The sequence below is a fragment of the Meriones unguiculatus genome, chromosome 9 (genome assembly GCF_030254825.1).
Source record: "Meriones unguiculatus strain TT.TT164.6M chromosome 9, Bangor_MerUng_6.1, whole genome shotgun sequence".
Taxonomy (NCBI): domain Eukaryota; kingdom Metazoa; phylum Chordata; class Mammalia; order Rodentia; family Muridae; genus Meriones; species Meriones unguiculatus.
The window spans coordinates 11,119,305-11,140,718 of record NC_083357.1 but is presented as its reverse complement, the minus strand read 5'-3'; the positions used below and the strand labels follow the sequence as shown (position 1 = coordinate 11,140,718).

At 49.3% G+C, this 21,414-nt stretch overlaps 1 protein-coding gene across 4 annotated transcripts in view; it reads right to left on the bottom strand.

Moving 5' to 3' along the window:
- The window catches only part of Arhgap22 (Rho GTPase activating protein 22), a 158,176-nt gene that overhangs the window by 15,474 nt on the left and 121,288 nt on the right, over positions 1-21,414 (bottom strand). For 3 of the 4 annotated variants that reach the window (XM_021643468.2, XM_021643463.2, XM_021643464.2), the window contains one exon: positions 12,818-12,994. In XM_021643468.2, coding sequence (XP_021499143.1) covers positions 12,818-12,994 — 177 coding nt within the window. The remainder of the gene's footprint in view (positions 1-12,817; positions 12,995-21,414) is intronic. The other variant, XM_021643465.2, reaches the window with a different exon arrangement.

Below are 21,414 nucleotides of genomic sequence, written 5' to 3'. Positions count from 1 at the left end.
GAAGTTTAGGGTAGGGGCGGGCTGAGAGCTAGGGTGCCAGCACAGTGTCAATGGTGCTACCGAGAGAGCCTGAAGGCCACGTGCTGCTTCTGTATGCTAATAGGCACCAGAGGTAGCCATTTACCCAAGTTTCTTTTGGAGTCAAACTAAGTAGTCAGCAAAAGAGAACAATTTTAACACTACACTAGAGTGACAGTTATGTGGCTGCCCCTGCTCCCCATATCATCTCTGAACATAGCTTTCTGTACTTCAACGTTTTCACTTAAAGGCAGCAACTGCTCAAACTGCCAGTGCTACTCTTGCACTTGGTGTCACTGTTGAATAAAATAAAGGCTACGTGAACACCAGCATTATAGTACCATGACAACTGATCTGATAGGCGGGGGTGACATGCACAGAACAGACATCCCAAAAACGATGATTCACATCCCGGACAGGGTAGAGCGGGAGGGTTCACGGTTTCATCACAATCCACAATATAAAACTGAGGAGCTGTTTGCGGAATTTTCCACTTAGTATTTTCAGGCTGCAGGTGGTCACGGGAAACCGGGAACCCAGAAAGTGAAACAGTGGGAGTGTGGGCTACGCTGCTGAAAAGCGACCGAGCCGCCCTTGCTTGGGCTAAGAGCATGCCCCACATTGTGGTCTCCATGGAACCAACCAGGCTGACAATCTCTGCCCTGCTGGCCTCCACCGGCCCTTAGGCACAAACCTAGACAGGCCCCCCTGTCCGCATAGGACCTAGCCTTGACAGCTCTGCCCTGTGACGGCCCCTCCCAACCCCTGCCTCCCACTGAAGCCTTCTGAACATTTTCCCTGTCCCCAAATGGGGCAGCAGACCAGCAGAAGGAAAGCCACAAGGTCCCAGCACTTCAGAACAGAAGAGGTTTTGAGAAGGTGACACAGCAAACACTTTTAAGTATGAGGTATAGAATTAGGGGGGATCAATGGAATAGCTCTGAAAGAAGGACACTTGGTGTTGGGAGGGTGGGAGTAAGGAAGTGTGCCTGCAGACAAGGGGTCACGTGAGCACTGAACCCAGATAACATGAGGTGGGGGCACAAGCAGGCAAGTAGTAAGACCAAAGAGACACAGGTTCTGGGCACACATTGCTGGAACAGTGGACTACATGCCCCCCCCATCTATCTATCTATCTATCTATCTATCTATCTATCTATCTATCTATCGGGACATCTGTCTTCGCAGACTGCCCTGAGACCCAAGATGGACCCACACCCCAGGGCATCCCTCTTCCACTGGACTCTTGAAAGGAAAAATCCAGACCTCATTCCAGCTCAGCCTCTGAGTCCTCCCTGCCAGCTGTCCCTGCTGTAGCCAAGCCATGTTCGGGCCTCAGGCAGCCTCCATTCCCAGTGGCCCTGCCCACTGCTTTCTCTGCCACAGTCCTTCTGGCAGACCCCATGAGGCCTAGCCCCACCTGCTGAACTCCCTAAGCCCTCCTGGCAAGTGTCAGGGGGGAAATGTGCCAAGAACCAGTTCCAGTAGGCTTGTCATGTTGCCGGAAACCCAGCCAGTATGTGGTTCCTAGAGGTCCCAGCCTACACTCGTCACCAAGTGCCCACTCTGCCAACTGAGAGGAAGCTGGCAGAGCTGCCTTTCCTCAGGATGAACTTGCAGGGCTTCTGCTTTGACAGCTACTCCCTAAAGCCTGGCCTACACGCCTCCCAGAATCCCGAGCAAGGGTAAAAGCCACAGATCCTGCTCAGAACTCATTCTAGAAGACCCTGGAAGCAGCCCCCAACCTCCCTGCCAAGTCCTGGACTTAGGTCCATGGGCACCTAGTGGTTTTCTCCTTACCCTCTAGGGAAGCCCTGGAGGAAGGGGGCATGGTCCTGCCACAGCAAGAAAGGCAGGCCACTGGGATTCCCTCCTGGATATGGTCCCAGAGCTGAGGCAGCAGGTCAGCTTGGCCACTGTGTCTGTCTCTGGCTTTCCCCAGTGGAGAGGAGGCCACAGTCGGGGGAGGGGAGGAGAAACAGCCATAGAACAAACTCTTGCAAACTCTGGATAAATCTGCTGTCTCCCTCTTGACTGCAGGCTTTCCTTGCTCTTTGGCCCACTCTCACCTGCAGCCAGCTATGCACCCGCTCTTTGAACACCTACTTCCCCTTTGACAGGCCACAGACCGTACCTCTTTCAGGCCCTGGCGACTTATAGCCTCAGACTGGGGATTGAAACACCTCCTAACTTGCCCCCAGCACACCCTGGGAAACCACCACAGGCTAAGGCCCTGGAGGATGAGCTTGCCCAGCGCAAGCCAGGCCCCGGGGCAGACCGATTTCCACCTCTAGATGGTGGCTTTTCAGAGGCTCCAACTGGGCCTGGAATCAGGGCCTAGGACCCACCTCCTGCTAGGTCTCAGAGCAATAGGGGATGGAGAGGATCTTTCGCAGATCCCTAGTCTCAGTCCCACAGTTTACTGGAGAAAAGGACGGCGCATTGTCATTTCCTCTCCCCCACCAACACAAATAGGCACATACAGGGCTCCAGCCCCTCGGAACATCTCAGACTCCCAGCCCCACCCTCCCGCAGGCCCCGCCGAGCCCCGCGTCCCCAGGGCCCGCACCCCGTCGAGCCCCTACCTGGGGCGGCGGGCGCGCAGCAGGCAGGCAGGCGGCAGGGCGGCCGCGGGCAGGCGCGGCAACTGGAGAAAGCCCGCGCGGCCGGCATCAGGCCCATGGCGCGCCCGGGCGCGGCGGCTCGGCGGCGGCAGGAATGCCCGGCACGCGCACAGGTAGCGTCTTGCCCGCCGCCAGCCCGGCCTGAGCCGCCCGGGGCCGGACCTGGGGCGAGGGCGGGAGAATCGAGTGCCTGAGATGCCTCCTGCCAGGCAGCTAGCTCCCAGCACTGGGAGCTCTCGGTCTGCACCTTTCTCTGCGCCGCGGCATCAGGCACCCTGAGTTCGCAGCAGCCCTCCACGCTCTCCACGAGGTCCCTTCTTCCTAGCTGGGGACTTGCTTCAGGAACACCCACACAGGCCAAGGCCGGGGAGGCACGAGTTGCAGGTGGTGCACGGGAGGCCAGAGAAGATTGGGCAATGGGTTGTGAGTCACTCTAGAGGCAGGGTGGGTATTAATGCCCTCCCTAAAGCAACCCTGGTATGGGGGGTGGGGGGCTCCGCATACCAGGCCTTCCAGGTCTCTCTCCTCCTTGGAGCCAGTACCCCTAGGGTTAGTGGCAATGGTTTGGTTGACCTCATCTCCTGAAGAGCTCTGAAAGATAATTAACAACTCTTTTTCACAAAGAGGCCGTGGAGGCTCCAGAGAGGTTATATGATTTGCCTGAGGTCTCCAAGCTGGAAGGGACAGATCATTCCTCAAATGTCTGTCTGCAAAGCCTAAGTGCTCAGAGCCCACAATCTGTATGTTTCCGACTGGCACGCCGGGTCAGCCTATGCCAGTGGGCAAGGTGGGCAGAAGCAGAGTTGGAGGCATGGGGAGGAGGAAGACAGCTCTGAGCCTGGGGGAATGGACCCCTCTTCAAGCAAAGTGTGCAGGGGACGGTCACTATTTACTCACTTTTAGTAGAATCTCGCCTGGGGAAAAGGACCAAGGGAAACTTTAGGGCTGCTCCAAGAACCAAGACACACAACGCATCGAGATTTTTAAAGAACGCGCCTTGAGCCAGGCCTGGTGGCACATGCACACACCTTTAATCCCAGCACTTGGGAGGGAAAGGTGGGTGGACCTCTGTGAGTTCGAGGCCAGCCTGGTCTACAGAGTGAGTTCCAGGACAGCCAAGGCCATGTAGAGAAACCCTGTCCCAAAATAACAAAAACAAAAAACAAACCTTAAGGCAAAAACCATAACGATCAAAATCTCAAACTGGTAAATAAAGGCAAGATAAGCCAGTCTTAATCACATCCTGTCTTTATTTCAAATGGGATATTTTGATCTTCGTGTCCTGGAACCTGTGACTGCCTTGCCTTCTACAGCCAGAGGAGCCTGGTAGTTATGTATAAGCATGCTAAGGGTAGAAAGGCTGTCAGGGATTGCCAAGGGGTGCAGGGTAACTTCAGGATGTTTAAACTACAGGAGAAAGGTGAGATGAGGAGACATGGCAGCCCAGGAAGTGGAAAAGGCAAGGATCACATTTCTTCCTTGGTCCCTGGGGAAAGCCCATGCTCCCATTAATTTGGGGCTGTGGGACACTGAGACTCCTAGTCCAAGCCCTGAAGCTGAGTGTGGGAATAAAGTCCTCATTCCAAGGGTATATATTATCCAAGTGTTCACTTCCTCTCATCAGATTAGTATGAAGGTGGGAAGGGTGGAGGAGGAACCCACCTACTGCCCCTGGAGGGGAGGCAGACTGTGAAGCCGAACCCCAGTTTCCCCACCTGTAGGTCCCGGAATGACACCTACTAGCCTAGGAAATCACAGATGTACAGAGGTTTGCAGCTGTCTCCTGCTTGCTGGTCCTTAGCGGCCCTGCTTCACTGAGCTCTAGTCTGTTTGGTTAGGAGCACCCTCTCGGGAAGGGCTGGAGAGCTGGGATGGTGAGGATGATTCTCTTCCATGAGCAGCCTGGCAGCAGGTGGGCTCTTCAGCTTGAGTGGGCATCTATGAGCTCCAGCTCCATGGAGTGCAATGAGGGGAGGCTTGTCAAGGAGCAGCAAGGAGCAATGGAAGGCAGGATAGTGGGAGAGAGAGTTAAAGGTGGCTGAATGGGGGCAGAGGGGGGGGGCAGGAAGCTCCCAGATATTTATTTACTCTGGCCTTGGCTCTCCTGGCAGAGAGCCCCAATGCCCTGGCTCTGCTGAGCCTGGAGCAGTAGCTACCCCCCCCCGTCTCCCCTGACTTGAGGATCTCAGATCATAAGCTCCTGGAGCTCTTTAAGGGGCCTTCAGAGCTGCAGAAAAGCAGACCCAAGGGCGCTCTGAACTAGTACCTAAATACAGCTGACCCCTGAATTTTCCTGTATCAGACTGACCAGGATTCCAGGCCTGGGGGGAGGGGGTCTGAACCTGCCCCCTGAACCTCCGTACCTTGCTAAAATTGGCAGATAGCATCAGAACCAGGTTCTACTGTCAGCAGCTCATTCTCAGGCTCACTGACTTGGCAGGCTGACATTCACTGGAACTATAAGACTGTATTCTTTGAGTCTTCCAGTGAGGCTGAGATATGGAGAGAATAGTGCTCGGGAGATGTGGTCCCCAGCCCTCTGAGTCCTCCTCAGCTGTCTATACAGGCTCACAGATGGCTCAAACCCAAATGTGTATAGATTGTCAGAGCCATACTCTGACAATCCCCTAGCCTGCTCCATGTTGATTGCTCTTTCATTCACCAACCTCTATCCTTGCAGATGGCTCAGCCTCACTTCTGGAGTCAGTGCTCACAGCTCCCTTTCTCGCCCTCACATCCAGGAGAGCTCATCACTCTTAGTTTCTGCACAGAGCTACAACCTGCTCAGTTCACCAGCCAGACCCAGGCACAGTCTGAAACATCCTCCCCTCCTCACAGTCCTCCTGCCTGTCCAGGGAGCAGTCAGAGGTCCCTTCAAAACTGAAGGTCAGATCCTCACAGTCCCTGCCTCAGAATTCTCCAACGCAACTCTCTCCATCTCCCCAAGGAGTAGCCCATATCCTGAGGGGGACCAGGAGGTGCTCACTCCACCACCTGCCTCTCCGGCAGGGCTTCCTCCAGCCTACATTAATGCCCCACCTCCCCCAGGGCTAAGGCCCAACTCTGGCAGGTTTCCTCCTGGTTGACACCCTCCTGGTTGGCTACAGCCATCTTGCAATACTTTGTTTAAACAATGAGACACCACTTCACATCCACTGCAGTGGCTATTAGCAAAACAGAAACAAAAGCTTCTAAGAGGCGAGGGGGACCTGCCTGTCCCTGGGCACCTAGCAGGTCTAAGCACTGTTGAAGTCACTGCTGGCACTAAAGATAATAAGTTCTGCTTAGACTGTAAGCATTCCTTCTGGTGTTCGTTTTCCTGTAGAGAGAGATGCCAGGGGGAAAGAACTGGACTAAGTGTCAGCTGCTAGGCTCTTGTGTTGTCCTTGCTGCTTTGACCAAGAGCACCATAGGTCACACTGCCAGAGCAACCACCCTCATGCCAGCACCAGCTGCTGCCTGTCCTGAACACTCCCCGAGCGCTTTGTGCCGACTATGCCACAAACTAAACGTGATTCCCCTGGCCCCTGAAGGCCCAGCCCCACCAGAGTTGTTTGAGACAGCGTGACTTGACTTTTGCAACCAGGAAGGAACCATTTCTACCTTGGCCAGAGGAAGTACATTCCCCCCTGGCGAAGGGAAAATTATGACTATCAGCCAGGCCATGACTGGTCCAAAACATAAGGCTCAGTGCCTGTGGTTAGTACAAGAAGCAGGGATGTAATGGGCCAAAGGAATGCTCTAAACACCCCTTCTGTCAGGCTATAAGGGTTCAGAGTTGGCCAGAAGACACTCCCCTCTGCTGCCTCTGCTGTACCATCTCAGTAGCTCCATCCCACCAGCAGCTTGATTCCACAGTCACAACCCCAACACATACCGTATCAATCAGGATGATTTACCAATCACACCCTGGAGTGAGGGTCCCCTGTCCCTGAGAAGCTCTAACCCGCTGCGGGTACTCAGATCTTCTACAATCCTCCAATGTTGAACGCTGTTCTTACAATGGTTCCCCAGTCACCCTGGCAGGTGCCACTGACAACCGAAGGGCCAGCTTAAGAGTTTAGTGTGGTCAGGGGACAAGAAGAGGAGGAGAATAGGCAAAGATGACCAGAAGGCAGAGAGCTGGTAAAAAGCTGGAAGGAGCAGGAAGGACGGACAAACCGACACTGCTGTCACCACAGAGTTCCAGAGAGCTGCCACGGCTTCAGAGCCAGCGATGCTTTATACAGAAGGTCTACCTGGGGACGCTAACTCTTTCCAACACCCTAGGCCAGGCCAGGGTCTGTAACAGGATGTCACTGTCCCTGCATCTGCCTGCTTCTTGCCAGCACTTGCTGGCATGGAGGGAAATGAAGACAGCCGGAGACCAGCATTTCAAGGGCATTCTCGCTTACCCACAGCTTCTAGTCAAGCAGAGCGAAAGTTCCCAGCCTATTGTTGGGTGAAGATTAGGATGGAAGGAAATATGAATCCTTATATTTGTCGTTAGCTATGGGAACATTTGGCAAAACCACTGTAGAAAAATGGCACGGTGTTTCCTCAAAATTCTATACATGGCACCAACAGACTTACTTCTGAGTATGGACCCAGAAGACTGAAAGCGAGGGTTCAAAAGGCTATTTGTACACTCACTGCTAAGGCTGGGATCTTAACTGTCAGCCACTGGCTCATATATTGAGTGCTCAGTCCTTGGCTTGTCAGTCCTGTTTTGGGGGCTGGGGCTTGACTGACAGAAGGTCACCAAGGGAGGGTCTCCAGAGAGTATTCAAGCCAGCCCTCCTGGTTTCTGCACTCTCTGTTTCCTGCTCCCAGCTTAGATGAAGATCCTCTTCCACAGGCTCCACAGCCATCAATCCCACCACGCCTTCCCTTCTAAGACAGACTAAAATTTTGGAAACCAAGAGCCAAAGTGAGCGTTTTCTCTCTTGTTTCTGTCAAGTATTTTGCTCACAATAAGAAGTAACTTTTGAGGCTGGAGAGATGGCTCAGTGGTTAAGAGCACTGGCTGCTCTTTCAAAGGACCTGGGTGCAATTCCCAGCGCCCACATGGCAGCTCATAACTGCCTGTAACTCCAGTTCCAGGGGATCCGACACCCTCACACGGACATACATGCAGGCAAAACGCCAATGCACATAAAATAAAAATAAATGAAACAAAAAATAAAATAAATCACTTTTTAAAAAGTAACTTTTATACCCCTGTTCATGGCAGTATTATGCAAAAACCAAAAGGTAGAACTAACCCATTTTTCATTGATGAATGAATGAATTAATTAATTAATGGGGTGAGACCACTTAATAGAGTATAATTCTGAGAGGGCAGGGTGGGAGAGAGAGAAAAAAAAATTGAGGTTCTGGGGCTGGTTCAGTGAGATGGTTCAGTGGTTAAGAGTTACTGCTCTTGCAGAGGATCTGAGCTAAATGGGATTCACAACCACCTGTAACTCCATCATCAAGATTTCTGACACTCCTCTGGTCTCCTCAGGCACCTGTACTTACAGGTACATAAAAACCCTATACACTCACCCAAGATACCTGGAGTGGCCACATCCAGAGAATTATCAAGCAGGAACGCCTGCCTGGGATTACAGGCGTGCTGCAGCACCCGGCTGGCTATTCCGTGACTTCATGACTTACCTGCGGGTGCTACCCTTTGCTACCCTGTCACCACACTTGCTTCCTGGGGGCTCACCCATCCGCATGGCTTTGAGGATGTGTGCCAGCAGCCTCACAGTTCTTACTCCAGCCTGGTGGCCCCTCCTGATGACAAGACATACGTATATAGTTGACCACTCAACAGGCAGATTTCAGTATCTAATAGAAACCTCACGCTAAGTCACCCAAACAACTGCATCTCTGGTAGCCCTTTCTTTGCACATTTCACTAGATAATCTGTCTTTCCAGGTGCTTAGTCAAAACACCCTGCCCAAACTGTGACTCCTCATTCGTTTGCTCATGTCCATCCCCTGTGGGAAATAGTTACTGGCTCTACCTAAAAATTAAATAAAGAATTCAATGACAGTCAGCCAGCAATATCCATGGAGATCAATTCTGGAGTCCCAAGGATACCAAAACCAGACAATGGCTAAGGGCCTTATGGGAAATTGGTGTCATATTTGCAAGTTACCTGTGCACAGCTTTCTAATTCTCTGTCTTTTTTATTTTTCTTCCATTTGGCAGTGCCAGGGACCAGAGGCTTCATGCACTCAGGGAAGGCGCTCTGCCACTGAATATATACTTTAATTTGATTTTTTAATTTTTGTGTATATTTTTGTGTCTCTATGTATGTGTGTGTGTGTGTGTGTGTGTGTGTGTGTGTGTGTAGTGTTTGCAGAGGCCAGGGAGCACATCAGGTCCCACAGAGCTGAAGTTACAGGTAGGGTAAAACATCTGATGTGGGTGCTCAGACCTAAACCCAGGTCCTCCGGATGAGCAGGAAGTATTCCTAACCACTGAGCCATCTCTCCAGGACCTGAATTTGTACTTTAGATATACATTTTCATATATCTTATCTCTGGATTACTTGTATTCAATGTAAACGTGATATAAATCAGTTGTGTTGTGCTGTTTGAGAAATAATAAGTCTTCGTTTGAGCGCACAGGTATGTCAGTCTCCCTGTGCTTCCCAGCACGCTCAACATTCCTGCCCTATGTTTCCCTCCCTCCATCCTTTCAGTCACTGTCAGCAGACAGAAGGATGCTGTCAGGCTCAAGGCTTCTCTATCTGGCCTGGGGAGCCAGCTGCCCCAGCACGTCGACAAGCCCCTTTCCTGGTCTCCCTCTCCCTCTCCTCCCTTCGCCCAGTCCATTCTGGCCACCCTGGATGCCCTTTATGCTTCCATCAGCGTCATGCACTTCCCGTGCCAGCACTGTCCTTTGCTGCTTCATTTTGGTCAGGTGTCACCAAACTCCGGTTCCATGCCCATCGTGCCCAGCGTTCACCGCACAGACTGCTGCCCAGTGGCCTGCCTGGTTCTTAGCTTGCTGCAGTCCCTGTTCCGCTAGGAAATGAGTTCCACGAGGACTAGACCTGCCTGCCCTGCTCCCAGCCCAAGGGCATACTGTGCTAGCGAGTGAGTGACTGCCACAGAGCTACTCCAGGGCACGTTCCTGACAGTACCCACTGCCTGCTTTTCTTCTCTGTAAGGAGAGGCTCTTCCCCTGCAGTAGGACTGCTGTCTGGCCATCTGTCGGAGGTGGCTGACTGCTACCACCACAGACAAACCAGACGGGATTTCTGGATGAACAGATGAAACCTGACCCTTTAAGCCTTCTGTCCAGGTAACTGGGGATAATAATGGCTCTGCCAGGAAAGCTCCAGGGCCTACTGGGCCCGCCTGCAAGCTTCAAGCTTCATCCTTGCCTAGACAAGGCTGGCCTCCCTCCTACCTGGTATTTCTACAGTTCCCCTGGACTTGCGGTCGACAGGAGGAGGAAGAGATAAGTGGCTTAGATGACAGTTCCTGTTTAATAGCCATGTTTCTTCTGCATGCAGCAGATGGCCTTCTCGGTCACAGAAACCTCAGGCCTGATGGGAAGAACAAGGCTGCAACACTCCCCATTCTGCTCATGCAGAGAGAGATGGGTATGTTGGCTGGGCCGATGCTAACCACAGGTAGAGCTCAAAGATGGTAGCTTTCTTAGGGCCTTTCCACATCCTGCATGGGCTGGTAACAAGTGAAGCCTCTGAGGTCAGATCCACCATCTGTACCATCCCTAACTGACTTTATCTATCTTGAGTAAATTACATAAGCCTCTTTGACACTTTAGTTTATATATATTTATATATTTTTTCTTTTTTTTTTTTGCATGTTACATCTACTTGTCACCCAAATCTCGCAAGTATCAGCAGGAAAGTTGCTTGGGGGTGTCTAGTAAAGTTGCTACCATGGCACACAGGATCCAGCATTCCCTGTGGAAGGCAGGCCCCATACAGAGATGTGTGCACAGTTCTTCTAGGAGACTTGGATGCAGCACGTTTTCACAGCCCCATATTTATGGCAGTCTGAAACTAACTCTAGCACCTAGCTGCATTATGAGTAAATAACTAACTCATTCTCACAGTGGGAAGTTCTACAGTGGATGAAGGGATCCACCTCAGCCCCATAAGAGCAGACAGAAGACTATAAAACCGTGGAACTGAAGAAGCCAGTCAAAAAACATCATACTATGATTCCCTTTATAGTGAGTTGAATGATAACACAAAGAGAATGATGGATAGTTAGGGAGCAGAGATACAAAGAAAAAAAAAGAGAAATGAATGCCTAAAAAGGATAAGAAGGAAGGATGCGAAAAGGGGATAAGAGTTCTGGAATGTTCTCTAACTTGACTGGAGTAGCTGTCCCACAAATGTATAAATCTATTCATTTGATTATTGGGGGGCGGTACATATTCACGGTAATTCATGTATCTTTGGTGGCCAATGAGCCTAAGCCCACTCACCATGAGAATTTCTTCTTTGCAAAGTGCCCATTTGAGCCATTTGATCCACTGTTTCTACTGGCTCATCTCTGCCTGACTGAGCTGGAAATCATGTTGGGTTTGCACGTTACAGGCATCTTCTCCTTCGTTCACTGTTCCTCTGTCCAGCCCCTCGACTGACTTTTATGGAATGCATGTCGTTTGCTTTACACGGTCTGTGAGTCTTTTTCCTCTCTGTAAGTTTCCTCTGCTGCTCGCCACCTCTGATGAACCACAGACTGACCGCATAGTGTCTGCTCTTGACTCTACTCTGTTTCTTGGCTTTGCTTTCAATGTTCTGGCACTAAAAGAGGCCCTTTGTGGCTACAGAAGCCACCTCTGGGTGGCTCTGGTCTCCCCAGGCCACTAAATGCTCTGTGGGTCAAATAGGCTGTGATCATGAGGTTGCTCCAGTAAGGCTCAGAGAACAATTTTAACTTCTAGCTTTACATTCATTCTTCTATACAAGGGATTGACAGTTTGATGAAGGAGATCAGGAAGGACAGAGCCAGCGATAAAAGAAGGGAACGGGTAAGGTAAGAAGAGGAGGTCACAGCTCTTGTCAGATCTGGATACGGGTTTGAAACTCCCAAAGGGGAGAATTTGTCCCTGCCAGACAAAGACTACAGGGAGAGAGGAATGTTCACGCCATGGCTAGAATCATCCTGCTGGAAGATTCTGGATCTCCATGTTCAGCGGGGAGTTGTGCCCTCCTCCCCCTCTCCCCAGCATGGTGACTGAAGCTTCCCTTTACAATTCATCTGCAGCGAGCTACCCCAGCTATCCCATCACCGCCCATTTCATCCTGTCCCCGCCTGCTACGGCCACTCTTGTCAACTCCTTACGGGATGACTAAAAGGCCTTCAATCTAAGTCAAGCTGGGTGTGGTGCTGCATGGCTTTAATCCCAGCAGTTGGGAGGCAGCGGCAGGTGGATCTCTGAGTTCAAAGCCAGCCTGGTCTACAAAGTGAGTTCCAGGACAGCCAAAGCTACATAGAGAAACCCCATCTTGAAAAACAAACAACAAAAAAAAAATCAATCTACGTCAACAACCATGTATGTCCTGCTTACCCCTATTCCTGGTGCCCCATTGTTTTTACTATGAAGTCTAAACACTGTCCCCCATGACCCCACTGCCTAGCCACCTCTCTCACCCAGGCCCTCCCACTGTCCTCACCCTCCCTTCCCCAGTCCCACTGCTCTTGCATCTCTCACTCATGAGCACCTTCAGATAGATGTACTTGTCTATGGACCATCTGTGGCAGACAGCAAGGTGTTGGGGGTCGGGGCCACCACCTGCTTCCTTTGCCACTGAATCCCCAGGTGCCTGGGATAGACCAGGTATCCGGTACTACTGAATGAATGTTTTGCATGAACCTCAAAGTAAGAGCAGATCAAGGACAGGAAGTGGGCATGGGGATCAGGGTTGGGTTCCAGTGTGGCAGGGACACTGGATCTGAACACAGGGCAGTGTGTGACGCACCTGCACCCTGAGAGAGCCGCTCAACATTCGGCAGGGTGTCTAGAAGCAAGGACACAAGCAAGGAAAGGCCACGGGCCTCTATTTGGAGACTCATGTCCCCTGCTAAATACGAGGTGGGAGGCATGACTTCAAGGACAGTAGCAGAAGGACTAGGCTGCCATCAGACGTGCATCAAGCAGCAGGTCCCAAGCGAGAGGAAACGTGTGGGCCTGGGGCAAGAAGACCAGATTACCTGCTGACAGGGGTTCTACAGGGTGGGCATGCGCACTACGGGAAGTACCTCTGCCCAGGGGAGCCCAGATGACCCGGCGGATGGCCTGCACCCAGTCCTCCATATCACGCTGGGAGCTGGCCATAAGCAGCAGCGCCTCAGGGTTCGCCGGCACCTTCTCCTGCTCTCCAGCACCACCTGCAAGACAGGAAGACTAGGCTTACTGCAGCGTCACAGTACAGGACAGCGGGTTCCCTCCCGACTCCCGGGAGCTCAGCTCTTGCTGCTAGCTTGTATCCAATCTCTTTTCACATGAGGGCCCTTCAATCTCTTTTCACATGAGGGCCCTTTCCGGCTTTTCTCTTTTCTCCATTGCTCTCACTTTAGTTGCTTCTATCTGTTCATTTCCCATATCAAAAGGGAAATCATTAAAAGCATCACAGGCCACTACTAGGGGGAGTATGGCTATTTTAGGGCAGCTCAGAGAAGTTCAGTCCTTACAGCAGCTTCATTGTGTTTTGCTTAAATCAGTGTCACCCACTGTGTGACACTGTGTGCTTTACCGTTCATGTAGCTGAGCACCCCACACAGCAGATTCCTCGTAAGCCAAGGTTTCAGAGGCCGGATGTTATACCTGAGACGTTCAGGAGTGTCTGCTGGAGGCTACACACAAAGGCAGGAGGCCATTAGAGCTTGCTCCTATGACTCCCTATGACTCCCAGTGCACCAACTCTACTGGCTTCCAGGTTGCTGGCTGCAAATGAGTTTATCATCGTGATGTTTGAGAAACCATTATGCTGAGCTCTCCGGGCAACTGAAGGTATTGTCAAGAATGATCTCCCTACTTTACATCCCCAAACGCTGTTACTTGTGCAGGATACCAATCAGGACTATGTGCTGAGGACAAGTCCCAGAGTCAACCCTGTTCCCAAGGGAGAGGAGAAAGTAGGAAGGAATCATTGGTAGCCCCAGACGGTCCCTTGCTGGACTACGGCCCAGGGAAGAAGCCCAGATGGGAACAGATGCTTCCTAATAACTGGAAAGTTCCAGAACCATTCTCCTGAGCACACAACCACCCTCTGCCCATCTTCACAAGGACTGGAGGCAGTGCAGTTACAGGTCTATTGTGAGGGACTGGAGAGATGGCTCAGTGGTCAGTTAAGAGCACTGGCTGCTCTTCCAGAGGTCCCTCACACATGCATGTAGACAAAACACCAATGCACATTAAAATAAGTAAACAAACAAGTATGTTGTGAAGGGCCTGGGTCTCTCACTACATTATACCTGAGCTATCTACACCCTCAGTCCACCCTTCCTACTTTACAGACAAGGAAACTGAGGCACAGCATGATTAACTTGCCTGAATGCATATCATTGCTGGGAATTGGAACCATGAATTCCAGGTCCTGGTGCCTGGCCACTCAGCCATGCTTCTCACCACCTCCTAGGAGTATGTCAGCATGTTGGGGGCACGGCAAGTTGCCCCAAAACTAGGGGAGCTCGCACACTGCTGGGAAAGCTGTACCCTGGGAGGTCATGCCCCTTTCCGAGGGTGTCATGAGCATGGAGACTGGGACAACAGACAAGGGATAGAAGGAATGCAAAGCTCAGCAGGGTACTGAGCAAGATACTCCCAGGTCTGCCCCAGCAAGACAGACAAACTCTAGACACTCAGGCTCACAAAGTGACCAGGCTTCAGAGCCATCGAGGTGGGGAGCAAGACACTGGAGGTCCATATGGCAGAGTTTCAAGTCTCAAAACAGATCCATGCTCGGTGGCTGAGGCCTTACACATGGACATAACACTAACAGTGAGCTCCCACCTTGGGGCACTTGGTCTCGGGGATAGAGGGTACTCATCATTGGGCCACGCAGACTGATGAGGGCCCTTGGCGAGGAAGAGAACCTGATGCCACCAGCAGGCTCTGTCTTCTCACAGCAGCACAGCACAGCACAGAAGAGAGGAACCTGGAAGTCCACAGATCCTGGAAATGACCAGCAGCCTTGCTTTCGTACCTAATTTTGAATTTCTCTTTTTATTTATTTTTTTCCTAAAGAAGGCCACCCGTGCAATATGATTTCCATTCTACAAAATGTGCATCTGTCCATCTCCGAGGTGGGCAGACATCCTTTGGGCAGGGCTGCTGGCCTGGCCAGGTATCTGTCACTAGGTGCCGAGAGTATGCATATTACTCGGTTTATGTAACTCTTCATGTATGTTTAATTCCATGTCTTCTAAGAGACTGTTTTCCAAAGCGATTCCACCATTTGTTCCCAATCCACCATGCACTATTCCAGTTCCTCTGAGTTCTCACCAACACTTCTTTACTTTTGGCCATTCTAGTGGGTGTGTGGGTATACAGCCACTGACATGGGTATCTCCCAAATGATGGATGGTTTTGGGTATCATCTTACATACTCAACTGCCACCTGTGGATCTTCTTTGGTAAAGCATCTGTTTGTGTCTTTCATCCTTTTTTTGGTTTCTTTTGTTTGTTTATTTCATACTATGTGTAGCGGTGTTCTGTCTACATGTATGTCCATGTATCACATGTGTGCTTGGTGCCCACGGAGGCCAGAAGGGGGTGTCAGATCTCCTGGAACTGGAGTTACAGATGGTTGTGGGTTGCCTCGTGAAGGTCCAAAACTGCATCCAGGTCCTGCTGAGTCATCTCTCCATCCCCTCATCCATTTTCTAGGGAGCTGTTTCCGTGACTCGGTTTATACACACGCGTAAGAGTTCTTTGCATAGTCTATATACAAGTACGTCATTAGATTTGTGTGTTGCACATCTCTCACAATTTATTTCTAAGAATAAAAGGTTTTGTCGGGCCTGTGGTGGCACACATCTTTCATCCCCAAACTCAGGAGGCAGAGGCAGGAGGATCTCTAAGTTCAAGGACAGCCTCATCTGCAGAGCGAGTTCCAGGACAGCCAGGGCTACGTAGAGAAATAATGTCTTGAAAAACCAAACCAAACAAACAAATAATAAAAGGTTTTAATTTTGCAAATTCTAATTTATCTCCCCCCTCCTTTTATCTTTTTTATTGTAGGTAAGAACTCCTTAGTTTAAAAGTCTTTTTATAAGCTTTCTTCTAGCAGTTTTATGGTTTCAGGACTAGCATTTAGATGAGTTAATTTCCACACTAGGTACACACAGTCTCTGCTTTGATGGTCAAGATTCTGCTGAAGTCTGCCCCTCCCCCATTGCCTTGCTAGGCCCCAGCTAGGTCAGTGCACTAACCCCAAAGAGACCTTAACCCTTTCCCTTCCAGTCTGGGCACTTGGATTCACCTTTCAGTCAGCTTGCACAAAACAGCACTTGAAGGTTGTGTAGAAGTGGGGAGAGCACCCTGTATTGCAGAGACTTTGTTTCATCCATGTTACCAAATGAACCAGCATAAGGTTGTTTATCATCTTCCTCCTGATCCCACAGGAAATCCCGGAAGTGTTTTGGTTGACATGCCTTACTGGTGAGGTGAGAGAAGATTCTATTCTTAGTTTTCAGAGAGCTCCTTAGTAATAACGGACACTGTTTGCTTTAAAATGTCCCTTGGAACACCTGTTGAAATGAACCTGTGAGGTTTTAGTGTGTTAATACAGTAAATCTATGGATTTTCAAATACTAAACCAGCCTTAGACTCCCGGAGCGCCTTCTCCTTGCTCACCTTGAATTAACCTGTTTGTACACGGCTGGATGAAATTTTATGGATATTTTTTCTTCTCTCTTCAGGAGGGGTGCCACACTGATTCTTTTCTTATGATGCCTTTATCTAGTTTTGGTTTCAGGAAAACACAGGCCTCACAGAATAAGTTGTTAAGGATTCTCTCCTTTTCAGTACTTTTTTTTTGCGGGGAGACTGCAGAATTTCTATTTTCTGTTCCTTAGTGTTCTGTGGACTTCAACAGTGCACTCACCTGTCCCTGGAATTTTCTTTATAGGGAGGGGGCTTTAGAGCTCACTTTAATACACACATATTTCTTTTCTATACTAAACCTGAGGTGGTTTGTGTCTCATAAGACATCTGTGTTACTAAATGAGCCAGCATAAAGTTATTCGTCATAGTCCTTCCTATTCTTTTAGTAACGGAAGGGTCTCTGCTCACACACCTGTTCTCACTGGCCTTGAGAAGTTGCTCATCTGTGTCTCTTTCTTCCAGATCAATCTTGATGGATTCAGTTCTCATCACTGATCTCAAGCAGCCTTTGTTGAACTGACTTTGACTATTGTTTTGCTGGTTAGTAAGTTTTGTTTTTTTTTTTAAGGTTAGATGATGAATATCTTAGGTTTTTAGGCCAGACAGTCTCAGCCACAGCTTCCCTACTCTGTCAAACTAAAGAAAAGTGCTAAACCAGCAGGCCTGCATGGGAAGGAGAGGGCTTGTGAGAACCGCTCAGAGCATGCAGCTAGGCTGCGGTTGCCTTGCTCAGTCCTGTTTGTTTTCCAGGGCTTACTCTGGTTTTGGTTTTTGTTCAGTTTCCTACCGTGTCTGGTGCTGTTGTTACCTCAAACTGTGCTTTAGAGCTATCCCCTAATTTGGGGTACCTTTTCATTTTAACTCACTTCCAAATACTTCCCATTTCTTTTTGAACTACAGGTTTTTAGAAGTGCGTAAGTTGCCAAATTTGGGGGTAAGATTTCTCTGAACTGTTTCTGTTATTGATTTCTTACTTAACCCCACTGCGGTAAGAGAACCTATGTGTACAATTTGACTCATTTTATGTTTCTTAACATTTGATTTTGGCTCAGACCAGAGTTTGTCTTGGTAGCTAGTTTGTGAAGCAATAAAAAATGGTCTTGCTGGTTTGGTAGGAGTGAGAAGTGCAGAGCTGCCTGGGCATTCTGTTCTGATCCCTGAGCCGTGCATTGGCTTTCCACCCACTTGCTCTGCCGATCACTGGGATGAGTTATCAAAACTCCTGCTGCGATCTTGCTTTTGTCTGTTTCTCGTTAGAGTTCTACCTGGTTTTGATTCATATGGAGGGCCATGAATATTTAGAGCTGTCAGGTAGATTCACCCACACTGTCAGGTGATTTCCCCGCCTCCTTGTGATTGCTGTCAGGGTGGTGAGATCTTTCCCCATTTTGAAAAAACTTACCTGGGGTCTATAAGCACATTTCCTGTCAGATAAATGACTGGGCCTTGCATTTGGTTTTTGTTTGTTTGTTTTTTCAATCTAGCCCAATAAGATTTATTATAATAGGATTATTGGAATGTTTGTGCTTAGGGCTCTCTTCTGTTCGATAGTGGTCTGACTGTCCCTTTACTCTCCATTTTATAATTTTTCTTTCTTCCTTTCTTCTGAGGTACTTGTGACAGTGTCTTGTTAGGTAACTCAGATAGCCCTGATTCTCTTGTCTCTGCCTCCTATTAGAGTTCTAGCATTGTGGATGTGGGCCCCTTCATCCAGCTCTTTTGTTATTATTTTAAAAGATGTTTCACTTTTATTTATGTGAGTTTTTGTATGTTGATACACGTGTGTGTCTGTGTCTCTCTCTGTATGTGTATGAACATGAATACAAATGCCCCTGGAGGCCAAAAGAAGGTGTTGGATCCCATAGAGCTGGAGTTACAGCGGTTTGTGAATGAGTGGTCCGTTCTGGTGCTGGGCCCCAAACTTGGCTATCCCATGGGATAGTGGCAAGCGCTCTTAGCTGCTAAGCCACGCCTCCAGCCTTTAATTTTACCATTCTAATGACCCCATTCTATCGCTTACTTCGCCTTGTTAGCAAAGCTCTCTCTCCGCTTCTCCCACCAGACAGCAGTGATCACTGTAGACGACAGTACATGCATCATTAATTACCACTGTCTACCCTGAAGAACAGCACACTACTTGCAGGCGTGTGGCCCACGTGCATGAAAGCTATGAATGTGGATCAAGACATTTGCAGATGCCAACTTCACAGCACAGTGGCAAAGGCTGGATGCGTTTGTGGGACTTTTCAGGAGTATATGCCCCGTTGTCTTTCCTGACTTTCTTGCTACATCTGTCTTACAATTTGCTGTTCAAGAACACAGCAACCCCACAGTACACTGTGCTGTTTCCATTGAACAGGCCAGCATCTTTCGATTTACGTTATAAGGGAAGGACACATGTCTGTGCATGTGTCTTTCCATAGAATCTAGGCCCCACATGGCATTGTCACCTCTGTCTGTCACCCTTCCTCTGTATTCCTTACCTTATGCGACTAACTCTTAGTCTTTGGACAATGGGAAGGAGTCATGGTTTTGTCTCTGAAAGGGACTCTCAGAGAGTAAGATAGACTGCTGCCCTCTGCGTGTTTCCTGAGGTCGCTGTATGGCCCACTTACCTGGCCCGGACTTGAGTTTGCCAGCACCCTTGTTTTCTGTGTTGTTAAGTACTGTTTCCTCTATATATTTATTTTTGGGTAGTGTGACAGCAGAATGATACTCTCTCGATAAGGCATTTCCATCCTAGTCTCTGGAACCCATGCGTAGGTTAGGCTATATCACAGAAGAGTAGCAATTTTGTCAGTGGAATCAAAATTGCTAATTGGCCCAGAATAGTTGTAATAGACTTTCAAAGTAAAGGAGAGACTAGAGACAAGTAGGTCCAGAAAGAACCAAAAATGACAAGCAAAAAAAAAAAAAAAAAAAAATGACCCAATGACCCAATCAATCATGGTGGCCTTGAAGGTATAGAAAGGTCAAGAGCTAAAGAACCTGGCAGCATCTAGGAAAAGGTAAGAAGTTGGCCTCTCCCCTACAATGTCCCCAAGGCACAACCCTGTGACCCTTGACTTAAATCAGACTTGCAACCTCTAGAACCATGGACATCACACAAATCCAGTTGTCATTTAGGTCACTGACTTCATGGTGACTAGTCACAGCACTGACAGAAAATAACTACAAAGGCAGGCATGGCGCACACCTCCACTCCCAGCACTCTGGAGGAAGTTCACAGGTCTGGGCTAAAAACTTTCAGGCAGTAAGAGCCTGTCCCCCCAAACAAACAAAACCCTAGCACACGTAGTTTCTACTGCTTTAAGCTCTCCAACCTTTCATCTTCCATGTTTATCCCACATGGGCTATTTTTTCAATGCATACATTGAAGGCTTGCTCTCCGGAAATATGATTTGTGCTTTCACTGTTTTTATGTATCTCATGTCTCCACTGAACTCTTAGGATATATGGAATTCAGCATTTAAAAAAAAAATCCATTTTAATGTCTCAGTCTGTTCATCTCAAATCTGTGTCATTCCTGGGTTGCTTTCAGCTGTGTGACTTTTCCTCTCATTCTGGACTTTACTCTCCTGCCTCCTCGCATTCCTGATGTTTTTGAGTGGGAGCCAGGCATTGTGGTTTTTCAATGGTTGGGTGCTGGGGACTTCTCATTCCTACAAACACTCTTGAACCTTTCTCTGAGATGAAGTTAAGTTTGTGGCAGGAGTTTCCTAGACCTGGAGGGCTCAGGGCGGAGCTCATGGTTTCTCTATGGAGGCAAAGTTTTCCGTGAGTTCCACCCAGTTTCTCATGACTGTGTGGCTTTCCAGTGTAGCAGATGAGAACAGGCGCCAATCCATCCTGTGTAGGGGTGGATGTGACTCCTTCAAATCTTCCCTTCCTCACTGTTAGGTGCTTCTCTCAAATGCACATGGGGACAGATACAGAGAGTTTTGCATGGATGCTTTGACTCTAACAGCCCTTTCATCTTTACATACACTCTCTTGCAAACATTGACCTTCCAGACTTTCGGCTGTGCTGTCTCTACCTGTGGAAGCCACTAGGCTCTGCGCATGTGTCCCTTTCCTATACCTCAGCCTGAAAACTTCCTCAAAGCAGTCAACTAAGCCATCTGTAGGGCTTGCTTTCTTTCTCAAATCCTGGCACAAAGGCTCTTCATCATCGCATGCCCAATATCTTGATGACACAGTTTCAAAGACACATGTGTTGGGGCCAAGTTATCTCCATAGCTAGTAATTTGGTCCCTGTAGCTTCATGTTCAGAAGTGACAGTCACAGCACTGCCTCTAAGGACCCATGACAGGTGACACACGTGGGAGGTATTAACAGTCACAGCCACACACGGTCCTCACTGACACCGTAGGAAGGAATATCACCAGGAGCATCTTACACACGCAGAAGCCAGGGCTGCCAAGAAAGTTAAATACTGGGCACACGAAGAGGCAAGCAGAGGGCCAAATGCAATGGTGGTCTCATTCGCCATGCGTCTATGGCTGTTGTTCCTGTTCTTTCCCTCTTGTTTTTAAACATTTTTGTTAGTTTTAAATTTTTGTCTACTTTTATCTGAGTGCTTTGCTTGTATGTATGTATGTGCACTGTGTGCATGCAGAGGCCAGAAAAGGTTGCCTGACGCCCTGGAACTGGCATAACAATGGCCACTGTCTAGGTGACCGCTGCAGTAAGTCAACTCGACATAAGCTACACTTCTCTGGAAAGAGGAACTTCAGCTGAGAAAATTACTTCATCCCGATTACCTGTAGGGCATTTTCTTGAGTAGTGACTGATGTGGGAGGGTCCAGGTCATGAGGGTAGGGTGTTCCACCCTCTAGTCAGGTGGTCCTAACTTGTACAGGAAAGCAGGCTGAGCAAACCAGGAAGCAGTGCTCCTCCCTGGCTTCTGCTTCGGTTCCTGC